Source organism: Anneissia japonica, unplaced genomic scaffold (assembly GCF_011630105.1).
Source record: "Anneissia japonica isolate Jap-2015-1 unplaced genomic scaffold, ASM1163010v1 scaffold3040_len1308831_cov196, whole genome shotgun sequence".
NCBI classification, from domain to species: domain Eukaryota; kingdom Metazoa; phylum Echinodermata; class Crinoidea; order Comatulida; family Comatulidae; genus Anneissia; species Anneissia japonica.
In genome coordinates this window covers 459,380-474,661 of record NW_022718257.1, presented here as the reverse complement: position 1 = coordinate 474,661, position 15,282 = coordinate 459,380, and the positions used below count along the sequence as shown (strand labels likewise).

Sequence of the window (15,282 nt, the reverse complement as noted above, 5' to 3'; positions counted from 1 at the left end):
TTATGAATGTGAAAATATGATATTCATTTTTATAAGAAAGTGCAGCGGTATGTGAAGAATATATCGTATTTGTGCAGTAAATATAATAACACATTTATTTATAAAAAAGCACATTTGGAACGCCAGACACTCGCCTGAGTGGTTGAATTGCCAAAACTTGTACAGGTAATGAATTTTGTGCTTTTCTTAAAAAAAACAAAAAAACAAATGTTCTTTTAAATATTAAATTTTTTTTAAATCTTGTTTTTTAATTTTATGTTTTTAATCCTTGTTGTTCCTTTGTGTTCTTGATAAAGCCATGACCTGGGATGTATGTTTCATTCCTTTTATTGTTTTGAATAAAGAATGGTTTGATTCATTTGTACATGTGTAGGTCAAAGTTCAAGACATATTCAAATCATCTAGCCTTAAGGCTCTGTCCATACCTTCAATTTTTGAGTGCCAAATACCTGAAACTTTGCTCATACATGAATGTATATTTGTCATAGAAAATTTGATAGTGTGGACATAATTAAATAACATTTAGGAACAGAAATAATATTACACATGTTCATTACATAAATGCTTTGTGATAGGCTAGATTATTTGTTGCCTTGACCTTCGACATAATCACACACAAGTAATACAAGATGGCTTAATGAAAGCAGCTTATCTGATCTTGTAATGGTCAGAAGATTAACTTAATCTCCAATCTCTGCATGGAATAATAATAATAACAGATAATACTCTAGAGGTTTGCTGGGATGTCTATGGTGTAAATAGGGCAGTGGGAAGGGTTATATAATAATCGGCAAGGGTACAGTAAAAGCCAAAGAATAGCTAATGGTCACTATCCGAACATTATATACTTCTTAAGCTCGTCCACGCTATCAAATTATAAGTGACAAATTTATGCGAGTGCCCATATATGGGCGTGATGATATCATATTACACCCAAATATGGGTCTATCTTTGAGTGGATAGAGCATTATATCTTTTTTTTTCATTACTGGGAATAAAGAATTAAAAAAATAATAGTGACCCGATTAAGAGTTAAACCGAAAACATGAGCAATACATTTATATATCTATTACTGTTTTATCATTACAGTTTAAAGTTGAAATGAGTATTTATTTAAAATTGTAGCATATTATTTTGTAGAAGAGATATTTAAAAATGAGTTTATTCTTTCTCTTTTATCCCTACATAATTTCAGAAATGTTCTTGCACTTCAAGTCTAATTTATATCTTAATATTCATACAGTTTATGGTCCTAATTAAACAGTAGCAAATAACATGCTACATGATTGACATAACTGCTACAAACTAAAGTCTAATTAAGATGAACAGTAAAGGGAAAAAATATTCCTTGAATTACAGGGATTGAAACCACAACCTTAGGATTGTAAGGCGGGTGCTTAACAACTACGCCACAACTTACTAAATGTTGAGAAGTTGATAGCACTAAGGTCATATACTAAAGGTTACCTGACATTTGACAATAACCCAGTTACGCGCACATGTTTACATGACAATTTCAGCAGCCGTAATTTATAAACTCTGATGACAGAATCTATGACGTTTGATAGATGATTGATTAGATAAGTGCAGATTGTTTACCTATGTTAAGTGAATCAGGTAAAATACATGCATACCTGCTACGGATGACCCCCGTACTGGGGGAACAGGAAGAACCTGGTTAAGAAATGTATCGGATGTTGTTCGTTTATGGCCGTTGGGGGCAAGGGGGGCAGTGAGTTTCTTCTTATGTACTGGTGCTGCTGGAGAAATGAATATTAGTTGTTAAGAGATTTGACAGTCATGCAGTGGGTAGCAGTGACATGCAGACACGTAGCTTGTCATCAGCATTAATGTAGCAAAGGTGTTTCATCTCAGGCACAGCTGTGCAAAGTAAATCACAAGCCTTGCATATTGTTAGTTTAAAGGAAGGAATATCTCCAGTAAAATTAAACATGTTTTCAGATAATGATTATTAATATTGTGTTAATCAGAAACACATTTTGTTGGACGTTACTCCATTTAATGAACTGTTACATATCACAATTAATAAAAAAAAAAAAACCTAATTATGATCATATTACAACACAAATTGTGTGAATTATTACTAATAATAATAATAACAATACCAATAACAACAATAACAATAACAATAACAATAATAATAATAACAATAATAATAAAATAAATTCCATATAAAAATTAGTTAAACTTTAAAAATTCTTTTTAAAACCAAATATGGCATTATCATTGTTTTTTAATCATTTAGATTATTTTTACACTTACACATTAACACACATTTATGTTCATTACCACTATCAAAAATATTTCATGAAACTAAATTGATTACCATAACAAGGTTTTAATAAGCAATACATAATAAAAACAAAATAATAAATACTTATGGTAAAACAATTGAGTGGCTACTAGACAAAATGAATTTACAAGCAATAAATATCACTCTCAAGACTAATATTATAGATATTTTTGTGCAAGGATGTAAAGGATGTGCAAAGTGTTCAAAAAATACAGGGATAAAAAAGACCGTTGATTCATAGTGATTACCAAAAGATGAAAAAATTGGACTGTAATTTGTAGCACGCAGCAAGTCTTGGTGAAAAAAAGAGAGAGGTTAGAAGATTTCTTGTAAATTATTAGTTGGATATTTTTTGTTCAGGCATTTATGATGTGCAAAATGCCATGCAACCAATTTAGTCCCAAGTCTACTATATCTTGTATATTAATTTTGCATTCGTATATAATTACATTAATAAAAAAAAAAGCTGTGAAGATAGGAAAATTCATGTGAATGAGGTAAAACATGTGATGATATATTTTTAATAATCAATCTAATAATTATTAAAGGTTAGGAACAAAAAACATATTCAGGAAAGGCTGGTTATCCACATGAACTATACTTACTACCGGGGAAACATACACATTTTGGAAACACAGCAAGCATAATATAAACTATGTTAACATTCACTACATATTAGCAATTATAAACTTGTGATAAATATAATGAACTGATTATTTTTAAAATAACAAAATAGCTGCCAAAGATAATTGATGAAACGTGAAGGTTATTAAAAATTAGGCGTGGTATAAAACAGAGAATTAAATGTGGTATACCATTGTTTATTTAGTGTGTAATATTAAGGTGTGTTATAAAAAAAAATAAGTGTGATATATCATTATTTATAACCGATGGTGTCTATCATTAAGCTTAAGGCAGGGTAATCCTGGTGTTCCTTACTTCTTCGTGGAGGGATTGGTGGAGCATGGGTCGGTCTGGTCAGTACGAAGGCATCTCCATCAGTGCCATCTGACCCAGAACGTTCCCGTCTTTCTGTCGAATGTCTTTGATGAATACGTGGACTGATCGGTGCTCCTGGCATGACACTGTTCGGTCGTCGTCTCGATGGAGTCTAAATTGAAATCATATGAATTATTAAGTTATAAACTGGATTTATGCAAGACAAATAAATATTATATAATGTTGTTTTATTATAAGAAAAAACAAAGAGATTATGATATAAGCAGGTGGGAACCTTTAGCCAGCCTACCTATGGCCACACACCTCTGTCCAAAAAATGGTTGTATGCCCATATATAGTCATGATGTGCCTATATACTGTACTGTAGGTTCTTGACGTGATGTCATCATGATTAAATTTATACATTTGGGAGTCTGGAGAAGGGAGGGCTATAAGCTGAAGAATCTTTAGTACAGTATGTTAAATGTGTGGCAGCACACACGATAAAAAAGAAGTCGGTGTATAAAAAGACACGTATTACATAACATCAAAATTTGGCTTAATAAAAATGAGAAAACTTACCCTATTATCATCCAGTTCATCATCACTGAAGTCTACTGCATCATTCCCGTTGGCAGTTGAAAGACACCACTCTATGTCAACATTCTCACACTGGCTGAATTTTTCCTCTGCCGCCTGCTCCAGTAACTCTTTACACTCCCAGAAATGGAACCTCTTGACAAGATCTAGAGCAGTTTCTCCTGAATCATTCACTAGTAGAAGAAATGAGCAATTGATGTTAATTACAACATCTACAGTTTATATGGACATTTCAACTCCACTGGGATGGCAATGGTGTCATTGGCAGTTACTGCCATTTCCCTTTGATTTTTTTTTTGAGAGTGTGGAAAACAACTCATGCCATAAAAGGTTGCAGTCATTTCTCTTTGTTTTTGAACAGCAAAAAATATATTTGATGTAAAAAAAGGCTGAGATTTTCAAGATTTTGGGTTGGTTGTACTTAAGGTAACTGAGAGTTTGATGGGGTTTTTTTTTTACCTTATTTAACTTTTTCTTTTCAATACTACCAGCTCACTAAAATGCATATTAATAAAAGTGTAATGAACTTTGTGATTATACCAGTAACAGTTCATATGTGTTGTGTAACATTAATTGAGATAATGTTTGGGGCCAAAAGAAGCATTGACTGAGAGATTAGCAAAACTAATGCATTATTTAAAGTCAAACTTATATGACATTCTAGTGCCCAAAGGTAACACTTTAATCTATGCTACCCCTTCATAGTCAAAATAACTCTTTGACATTTGCTGTATACAAACAGGATCACTACTGAAATAAGAGAAACAGCTGAGACTGTTAAGAATTTAATAGATGCTTCCTTAATATTTGGTTTAAACACCATCCCAAACATACCCATATCTCATTTAACAAATTTATCTCTAAGAAAAGGAGAACATGGTTCTGGTGAATGGAGCAAAAAGGCCACAGTGTGAGTAAGGAATACCCACAATAAGTATTCTATTCTATAAGTAGCACTGTGGATTAGCTATGAAAACAGAAGACATAAACAAATTTATAAACATTTTTAATAAATAATTAGAATAATTCTTTACAGTACTGCATATATTGATCTATCAAAACTTTAAGACTATGTTGGGGCACAGCAGAATAATTAATGATTAATAGTTAAGTAGATACCTACACATTAATTAAAGACAACAGAGTGAATATTTACCGAGTACAATTAATTATGCTGGTACTGAGTGTTGTCATAGCTGACATTCCAATAAGATTTCAACAGGTCAAGAATCAGAAAGTATCAAACATATTATACTTGTCTATTACGTTGAAAAGGATGTGATTAATGTCATTACCAGTGTCAAAACAAAGGACAAATGCATAGAAATGTGATTACAAATCACAGAGAGGTCTAAAGTTCAAACTAATAGCCATCAGAAGTAAAAAAAACCCTGAGAAAGGTCTAACGTTCAAATCCATAGATGTCTAAAGTGCAAACACATAGACCTTCAGTACAAATCACCAGAAATCTAATACATATCATTATTATAATATAAACTTTATTGTGATATTACTCACACCAAAGTGACATGAAATTTAGTTTCTTAATGTACTGACACTGTTGACAAAGAGATATAAATCTAAAAATAATATATAAAATGAAATTGGTCTAATTGGTTTCAATGACATGTATGAAGATCTAAAGCATAAATGGTTGAAAGTACACATAGAGAGGTCTAAAGTAACCAGACTTTAAATACATGTAGAGAGGCCTAAAGTATAGATGGGTTTTAAGTACATGTAGAGAAGTCTAAAGTATAGATAGATGGATTTAAAGTACATGTGAGAGGTCTAAAGTACAGTAACCAGATTTTCAGTACATGTAGAGAGGTCTAAAGTATATATAAATGGGCATTAGGTACATATAGAGAGGTCTAAAGTATAGTTGGGTTTTAAGTACATGTAGTAAGGTCTATAGATCGATTTCAAGTAAATGTACAGAGGTCTAAAGTAACCAGATTTTCAGTACATGTAGAGAGGTCTAAAGTATAGATGCAGTTCGAGCACATGTAGAGAGGTCTAAAACACAGAAGGGTTTCAAGTACATGTTTAAACCTGTCTAAAGTGTAGATAGATGGATTTAAATGAAATTTAGAGAGGTCTAGACTAACCAGAATTGCAGTACACGTAGAGAGGTCTAAATTATAAATAGGTTTTAAGTACATCCAGTGAGGTCTAAATTATGGATGGGTTTCAAGTACAGTACATGTACAGGTCTAAGGTACTCACCAGCAGTAATGTTACCCTTTCCTTTCAATATCACCTTCATACTTTCTTGTTTATCCTGTATTGCACATAGATGTAATGGAGTGTTGCCATCGCGGGTCTTCACATCCAAATTGCGAGAATTTTGAACGATGAAATCAACAATATGCAAATTCCGCTTCCCTTGCTTTTCTACAGCTAAATGCAGAGCAGTTTTTTGCTTCAACTAGATTCATAATAAACAAAAATTATAAAATTATTAACAAGTACCTTGAAGTTTAATTGCAGATAATGCAAGTCTTACAAATTTGGGAATAAAATAATCTACAGTTTGATTAAAACATTAACGAGCTCAATAAAAATTACAAAGTCAAACAATTCAGTTTTTTTTTAATTAAAAAAATTTTCCACTACCAAAATGGTTGCAATAGATTACCAGCCAATATAATGAGCCTACCGATACGATATGTAAAGAATATAAAAAAAAACGTGTTTTTTTTCTGTCTGTTATTAGCAAGAAAATATTCTCTTGTTTTCATTTTCAATTGGTGTTTGCCTCTCAAGACAGACAGAATATCTTAACACAATCTTTGGAGAGATGATAAAAAATCATGAATATTTTGCAAACCTGATCTGTGATAGCGGATGCGAGGTCCACTCCATCAGTAAATACACGTAATAGCAGTGACATGTCAGATGTTGTAACCGCTTTTTTTATATCTTGCATACTCTCAGATTGACTACTTGACACTTTCAAAGCATATTTATGATCAATATACTTTGCTTGGATGAAATTCTTCCTAACCTCCCTGTTAAATAAATGAGAAAAAATCTTTAAAAACAAATTTTAAAAAATGATATTTTAAAATATGTTAGTGAAATATGAAAAATAATGGACAAGAAAGAGAAGTAACTTACATTGTACTAGCTTTTGTGGGTTTCATGTCCAGCTGCAGCGAACCTTCGAATACCTCATTAAATGTGGCGTTTCCCATATTCCGTGCAATAACCAGTTGTGCAGTTGTTAACCTATCTAATTCTAGAGACTGGACTCTGGATATATGAACTCCCATCTCACGATGAATTCCAGAACATTCTATGCACGTCAATATTCCTAAATTTGTTGAAAGCCACTTAGGGTCTGAAAAAACATCAAAAAGACAATTAAGTTTCCAACTTAGCAATACTCTTGGTAATCTATTTTAAGGTTGGCTATTGCATGGCTACATAATGAGTTTGTTGTACTATGTGTTCGGCTTATTAAAATTCATGTTTGTTACAGTATAAATGTAAAAGATAAACATAACAGATATCAAGCATTGATTTTTAAATAGCCACCCCCAGAATCTGTCATTTTTCCTATCTACTAGTACTTTACTGATAAGTCAGATTTTTGAATTGTGTAATTGTGATGCACTATTTGGGTTTTCTTGTAGAATGCAATAAGGAAAATATTAAATAAATGTTTTTAAGCATTTAATCATGAGGATGTCACTGACCTTCAGAATTACAATCGCAGCATGTATTGTTCCCATTTAATTTTGTGATTTCGGTTACAATATTCTGTGTTAGCTCTTGTAGGCTGTTCTTTTTGGTGTCACCATCAAAGACTACTTCCAGAGCATTTTTTTTACTGTTGTTTAAGACTGAAATCCATTCAGTTGCCTCTTCCTCGGTTTCTGCCATGAAGTGGTAAGTCCTGTCCCCTGTAATTAGTTAAAATAACTCAGTTGATCCTATGTTGCGTGTTTAGACAATTTAGACTGGGTCCAGTGGCAACACCAGCAGGGATCCAGAGGGCCACTGGACTCCCATTGAAGAACCCTGGAACCACCATCAGAGACCAATCATTTTGTTGAGAAACACTGCCCTGACAAAGCAGTTTTAGTCTGAGAGTGCCATTTCCGGCATATGCCTAACCTTAAAATTCAGGACCTTGGACCCCTTGTTGAGAAATCTCTGACGACACTGCTGGCTGGGCCCCTATTAACCATCACCACCCTAGAGGTAAAAACCATCTCCTTACACAGGGATATAATTCCCTGTGCTTTTCTGAGTGTATTGCTTTTTCTAATGAACACATAAGCCACACCTTTTCTAAAGGTTGAAGCACTATAACATGTATTTCATAGAGAAAACAACTTAATGGAATAGTACCCAGTAACAATGATTCTCTGGTTTAGCAAACAGACAGTGGTTTAGCCACTAGTCATAACTAACTTCACTATGCTTCTGATATTTTTCCCATTAATTACACAATAAATAAACAACAAAAATATACATGATTGTTTGATTACTATATAAGAATATAACAACACAACTTTAACATTAAATTTAAAGGTTATCATCATTGTCATCATTATTAGCCCATGTCAATCTAATCATTGCAGAATGAAGGCCTCTTCAAGATAATGTCACAAAAGTCTATTGGCAAATTCCTCAATCAGATCAAACATAATAACCTAATTCATAGGTAAACCATTCTCATAATATGGACTTATAAGGTAGTACATTTGATAGGCCAAACTCTCTTAACATCTCAAGTTGTGAAGATAATTTGAAATTCCTAAACTAGAAAAACTTAAGATGGTTTAAGTACTTCTTAGTGACAGAGTTCATGAACGATGAGAAGGCTGACTTATTTCTTAACAAAAGGCAACATTCTTCTCAGTGCCATCTTCCAAGGTTTTTTTGATTAATACCTATATCAGTTTAGAACTATTTTAACATACACACTGCTTCAAAAATTTATTTAAAGAAAAACTGGACCCTAAAAATTGAAAATAAAAAACCTCATAAAGGCACCTTGTTCTGGAGCAGCTTCAAGTCTAAAAAAAAAATTACCCTTAAAATATGTCAAGTTCTCCCTCTAATTAAAGACCCCTCTAATTAAATACCACTTTTCTGGGGTTCCAAATTAACAAATGTATTCTATCTTTATTATTCAAATTAGAGACCAAAGCTGCTAAAGAACATAGAAACCCTGATCCTAAAAGTGGTGTCTACTTGGAGGAAGACCTCTATTCAGACTTACGTGCAACCAGATCGAAATATTTCTTGCTGGCTTCCTCCTTGGAGGGTTTTACTTGGCACGTGAGCAGATTAAGCTTCACTGGATCTTTAGTACTTGTTGAGTGTGCTATGCTTAAGTAACCATCCTTCACTATGCATCTGCGTTTCTGGTAAAGTCGCATTCCTTTCTCGGCTTTCTTGTGGAGGAACCCATCCTTAGTGGTACCGTGAGAGACGTCAGTCTCCAATTGATGTAAGGCATACCCTTGTTGTGGCTAGAATCAAATCAAACCAATAAAATTATTAAATACAATTTTCTGTGCTACATCATGTAAATTGCCACAGTATGGAGAGCCCAGAATGTGTGTTCACATTCAATAGAAATGAAAGTGATGATTGTGGATTAATTAGCATTATGTTAGCATCATGAAATCAACACCAACGTGCTGAATAATGATGCAATAACCTTATTCGTGGTTTTAACTGCGCATGCCAATCGACATAAACCTATGTTGTGTGTATATTTGTTTATGTCCATTGACCTTGAAATGGGCATGAGCAGTTAAAACTATGAATTGATTTATATTATGGTGTATTCCATTGCCGTTTGTTGCAAAGATTGAGGTTATAATACAATATGTCTGTGCATAGAGGTTATGACAAAATGCGCATTATAATTATACCGCATTCCAATTTTCAAATCAAAATTATATGCTTAATGACTCACATCTCTGCCTAATGATGTAGTTAATGACCCTTTAAGCAATGTTCGTAGGCTCTGCAGATTCCTCTTTTCTTCATCCTGTTCCGTCTTAATTTTCTGAACTTGCGATGAGAGCGTTTCCATGTAATTACGAAACGTTTCCACCGTCTTTGAGCCTTCTTGATAGAAACTGTCAAGGAATTTTGTTGTCGTAAGTATTAAGTACATCACTTAATTTTATATGTTTCTACTAATTTAATAATGATGTAGTAATGATAATTATGATGACGATAAGATAATTACAATGACGATGACAGTGTGATGATGATATTGATGATGATGACGATGATCTTAATAATGACGATGATGAGGACAACACGGATGTGAGATCTTGATGTTGTGGTGATAATGAGAGGCAAATATCATGATGTCATCATGTGTTTGATGATGACAATGATGCAGTCGTGTTATGATGATGATAATGATGCTGCTGGTGTGATGTGATAATAATGATTATGATGTGATGATCATTGCATCTGAGACTGTTTACCAGTACAGATCTCCCTCAAATTAAGGACACCTCTTTTTGTGGTCCCATATCAACAAATGTCTTTTATCACTATTATTCTAATTAGAGACCAAAGTTCCTAAAGACCATGTAACCACCAACCTCTGAAGTGGTCTTTAATTGGAAGAAAACCTGTACTTAAGGTAGTACAACATATTGCTACCCTACATCTACTGGTTTCTACTTACTTGCTCTGGGCATGGAAGAACTCTACAAGGTGCTGTACTAGCTCAACACCCTTCTTAGCTTTGATTTCATTCACCTTAATTAAGTACTAAAAGAAAAAGTTTAATGTTTAATATTGTTTTACCTACAATATAATATTCCCAATATATTTTTAATTCAATAATTTTAAATCCATTATATTTGATAGTGAAATTAGTGTTTGGCATCTATTTTTACCCTCGGACAATGATAGTGGTCCCAATTTGTAAAAAAAATCCCTTCCAGGTGATATGGTTAAGTACGTTTTCTTAAACATATTTTATTTTATTTTGATGCGCATGATGATACCCATCGGCGCTGATTTCCGTGAGACAATTAATAATGAAGTAGTAAAGACATACAAATATTGTGAATTTGCGGGAGATGGATTATTTCCCGGGGGAAATCTTGCTTGCTTGTACGAGTGCGGGAGGCCATCCCGATTTCCAGGAGATTCCCGCTACTTCCAAGACCCCTGAAAATGCTAATTTAGAAACTATTTATTTAAGGTGTAAAAACACATCAAATTAAAATCAGATCCGCAATATGCTTAGCATTTAGACTTGTTGACTTTTAGCCAGTGAAGTTACTAAGAGTTTACAACAGGAAGCTACTTGTAGCACTACAAAATTAAATTTACATATTGATAAACAGTAAGTTCTGTAAAATGGAAAAAATAATTATGTGAAACGACAACCTTTTTTGTATAAGCTGTGTTCGTCGTACTTGGTACATAGGGCCTATTTATAACATGTATTGAGCTGATTTTCACATTACAATCAAGAAATATTTTGTGGCTGTTAACCTCACTTACACATAATGTCACGGCGAAACTACTGTTGCTCCTGGTAGACTTTGAGGTACCATACATTATTTAGCAAAACTTGCCTTTCTTAATGGTTAACCAGCATTTCTCACAAGTGTGAACTAGACGTTAGATTTGAATACATTTTGTTAAATTTATATCTTGTATTTTGTTTATAAAATTTACTTACTTCGCACATACAATGTTGGAACATTCTTCTTTCTTTTTCCATTTCTTCTGCTGTCTAAAAAAGTAAGTATACACAATTTATATACAAAAATACTGACAAGGATTTTTCAAATCCATGATTACTTGATAGAACTGAAACAATTTATCTTATAGTAGTAGAGCTAAATATTTACATTCAAATTAAATTAAGGTATTTCTGTAACGTTTAGTTCCAGTATTGATTCAAATTAACACCCCGGGGCATTTATTGTTGAGAATGGTTTTTGAGATGGCGTTCGTTCAAAGGAGTCATTTATTCTTATTCGAGGGAGGCGTGTAAAAAGGATACGTATATAATCAAATAAACGCCCCTTACTTTCACTGTATATATGAAACTACAACCCATAATACCGCCAAAAAGTGTTATTACATGATCATAAAAACTTATTAATCCCAAACAGGTCAGAAAAAAAGGAATTTTAGTCATTTGGCAGGGGGAGGGGGTCTTTTGTTTGAGCAAACAATGCCCTGGGGCTTTTATTCGAGGGAGACATTTATTCCAAATGCGGCTCTGGAGGGGGCATCTATTAAAAAAAAAATATGGTATATCAGTACAGTATTTAGGAAAGAGGAAGAAGGTGAGTAACAGTGTGCTAACATTTGGCAACCTGTTGGTCATTGTTGGAAATACTGATTATATACTTTGTTGTGCTGTATGTGCTATAAGATTTTTTTCACATGAAATAAAATAAATATTAAATATTTTAAAGTAAATAATTCTTAACGACATTGTGTGAAATAAGAAACTACTGTACGCAAAAGTACGATGTCAGATGTTCTCTCTAGTGCACAAGGCACTCAACAAACATCCATTATATTTATAAATATTTACTTTAAATTTGTTTTATTCTCAAATGAAACTGAATTATCAATATAGTTTTGTATGCTGAAGTGTAGCAAAAGATGTTTTTTAAGTACTTTTTAATACTACCCTGGATATAATTGTGGTTCATTGTAGCTAGCTGCATACATTTTTTGTTTCATTTCTCCAAAACGAAGTTGATTTACACTACAGTATAATTCTGATTTTTTTTTTTTTAAACAATCTTGAATTACCTCAGCCCCAGTAACTTCAGTCCTTATAAGACCAGCATCCTTGGCCTGTTGTTTCTTTTCTTTTTCAATCTTGGAACTGAAAATTAACAGTAAAAGAAATTAAATGAGACCACACTCTGACAACATTACACTTTATTCCAAATCAAAATTACATTTAACTGCATAATAAACACATATCAAAATTCTTTTGATTGTAAATAATGAAAATATGATAGGTTATCTAAGATGGTAGAGGAGATCTGAAGGTAGAGCAAGTGTAAAGTAATGTGTGCAATGCAAAGCTAACATGATGTGTATAATACTAGACGACCTATCATTTTAAGTCAAAATAAAAATACTATCTTTTTTGAAAATTAATTTGTTTTTGTTCCAGAAAATGAACATTATGGTTTGAGAAAAAGTACCAGTATTTCTCGCATTGGGATGTGAATTCACAAGACCCTCCAACAGTGCAGTTGTTAACTGAGTTATGAAGCCAAAACAGTAAAATTCTCAAACTATTACATAATATGCAATAAAAAGATACAAATTATTAGTACTTATTAGAAATGATAAACAATTGATTTAAACCACATTCTACCATGAAGCAGAATTGTACATTTTTCTGGGAGCATGCATTTGGGTATAAAATGTTTTCAGTAGAATTAATGAATACTTAAAAATTAAATAAATAAATTTTTTTAAATGTCACAATGTTGCTTTCTTTATTAATAACTTATACTCACAATTTTGATTCATACTCTTTCCATGCCTTTTCAAACGGCTTCTTGAGGTCACCCTTTTGACCTTTCAGGTCACCTTTCAACAGCGCATCCAATGGGAAGATGATGATATTGTTAATGTTATGAACCTAGAGACACAAAATAGATAACGACAGAAGCTGCTATAAATGATATGGTCACATGGTACAAAGCAAAGGAAGCTATCTATAACAATTCTTATTGGAAGACACAGCATCTCCAGGGACATATGAGAAACCATTAGCATCAAACACCATTAGTAATAGATAAATATACATAGCATCTGTAGATTTATTTACAGTATCTCTTATCATAAAAAAATATAACATAGAATTTGCAGGTAGAAGTATACTTTACCATATACTGTAAATATTGAAACTGACACAGGCTTATACAGGATTCACAGGACAAAAATGTACTAAACATTTAAAAATTTTAAAAAGCAAATTATATTTTGGTTGTAAGAATGCATATCCTAAAATACCTCGAATATAAGCCCTGGGCTACTTTTTTTGCGAACTTTGGACAGTGTATGTACTGTACTATCTCAAAAAGAAGCCTGCTATCTTGAAATGGGCTTCTTTTTGAGGCTAATTTTGCAAATTGATGAGGTGGGCTTCAATTCAAGATGGGCTTCTTCTCGCGATTAAGCCTATTGGGCTTCAATTCGAGGTTTTACGGTAACTGTACTGTACAAATCAATATAAAACAGCATATGAAGTTGCAGAGATACAGTATAGAAAGGATGCAAGACAATAATAATAATTAACAATATAAATGACAATGGCAATATGAACTTATACTGTACAGTAGTCATATAAAAACAATAATGCAAATTAATAACAAATTTGATTAATTTTATTTATTTATTTAACCATACAGTAGTTTTAGACACGGGTGGGCAAAGTGCGACCCAAAGGCCACGCATGGCCCAACGTTGTTGCGGCTTGCACAAATACATCTTTAGCTAGAAAACCTGTTGTTTTTAAGGCCTGCCGCCGCACATCTGTACAAAGTAATATTAAAACTACACATAAAGCAGAATATAAAATCTATGAAGGTTTTTGATGCAAGCACATGAGGAAGGTCAAATTTGTCTGACCCACCCTGCTTTAAGAGGATAAACTATGCAGCTCCCAATTTTTACATTACTACACGTATAATAAAAATGTATACAAATACACAGGGCCAGTGGAACGTTTTACAAAGTGGGGGGCCCACTAGCATTTCTTTGCGATCATACAAAAATCTACATACATTTTATATATTTTGTAACCAGTATCACAAATTCAAAAAAATGCATTAACCTACAGGCATACTAAGTGTTTAATTTCTTTAATATCTTTTTACAGTTTGATAAGCAGTGATTTTAGTACTAATTGAAACTCGTAAAAAATCATGTTGACGTGAAACCTTAATGAGGATAAACTCGTAACTATGTACAGTATTGCGAGACAAGTCATCGCATGTGATAACCACAATATATTGTAGCCCACCTACACTGTATACCTATAGGGGTCCACAAAAAGAATTATACAGGAAATCACATCTATCCCTGCAGTGACTTCCATCTGGCCAGCCACTGATTTTAATATTTCAAAAAAATTATAAGCCTTGAAACAGCACAAAAAGTTGCCTAAAGTAAAATAATACTGCTTTTTAAGAAACTGCCACTTCATTAAATGTACAGTAATATAAAAAATAAAAATAAAATAACTAATTGTCTACAAAAGTCATTAGCATTTGATAATCAAAACCTGAATAATATCATTCCTATCTAATGTACAAACTTTATACAGTTAAACAGTACCTTTAATTAAATGTAATATAAAAAATAAAAATGAAATGACTAATTTGTCTAATAAAAGTTGTTAGCTTTTGAATCAAAACGTGAATAAATACCATTCC

At 32.7% G+C, this 15,282-nt stretch overlaps 1 protein-coding gene across 8 annotated transcripts in view; it reads right to left on the bottom strand.

Annotated features, from left to right (window-relative positions):
• LOC117110506 (arf-GAP with SH3 domain, ANK repeat and PH domain-containing protein 2-like) overlaps positions 1–15,282 on the bottom strand; it is a 50,075-nt gene that overhangs the window by 16,628 nt on the left and 18,165 nt on the right. For 3 of the 8 annotated variants that reach the window (XM_033253244.1, XM_033253246.1, XM_033253247.1), the window contains exons 4-15: positions 13,360–13,484; positions 12,635–12,710; positions 11,541–11,594; positions 10,530–10,615; positions 9,798–9,963; positions 9,093–9,345; positions 7,558–7,764; positions 6,977–7,199; positions 6,687–6,867; positions 6,083–6,284; positions 3,836–4,026; positions 3,254–3,425 (exon numbers count right to left, since the gene is read on the bottom strand). In XM_033253244.1, coding sequence (XP_033109135.1) covers positions 3,254–3,425; positions 3,836–4,026; positions 6,083–6,284; positions 6,687–6,867; positions 6,977–7,199; positions 7,558–7,764; positions 9,093–9,345; positions 9,798–9,963; positions 10,530–10,615; positions 11,541–11,594; positions 12,635–12,710; positions 13,360–13,484 — 1,936 coding nt within the window. Of the gene's footprint in view, positions 1–134; positions 186–1,634; positions 1,761–2,562; positions 2,608–3,253; positions 3,426–3,835; positions 4,027–6,082; positions 6,285–6,686; positions 6,868–6,976; positions 7,200–7,557; positions 7,765–9,092; positions 9,346–9,797; positions 9,964–10,529; positions 10,616–11,540; positions 11,595–12,634; positions 12,711–13,359; positions 13,485–15,282 lie in introns of all 8 variants that reach the window. The other 5 variants (XM_033253239.1, XM_033253240.1, XM_033253245.1 and 2 more) reach the window with 5 other exon arrangements.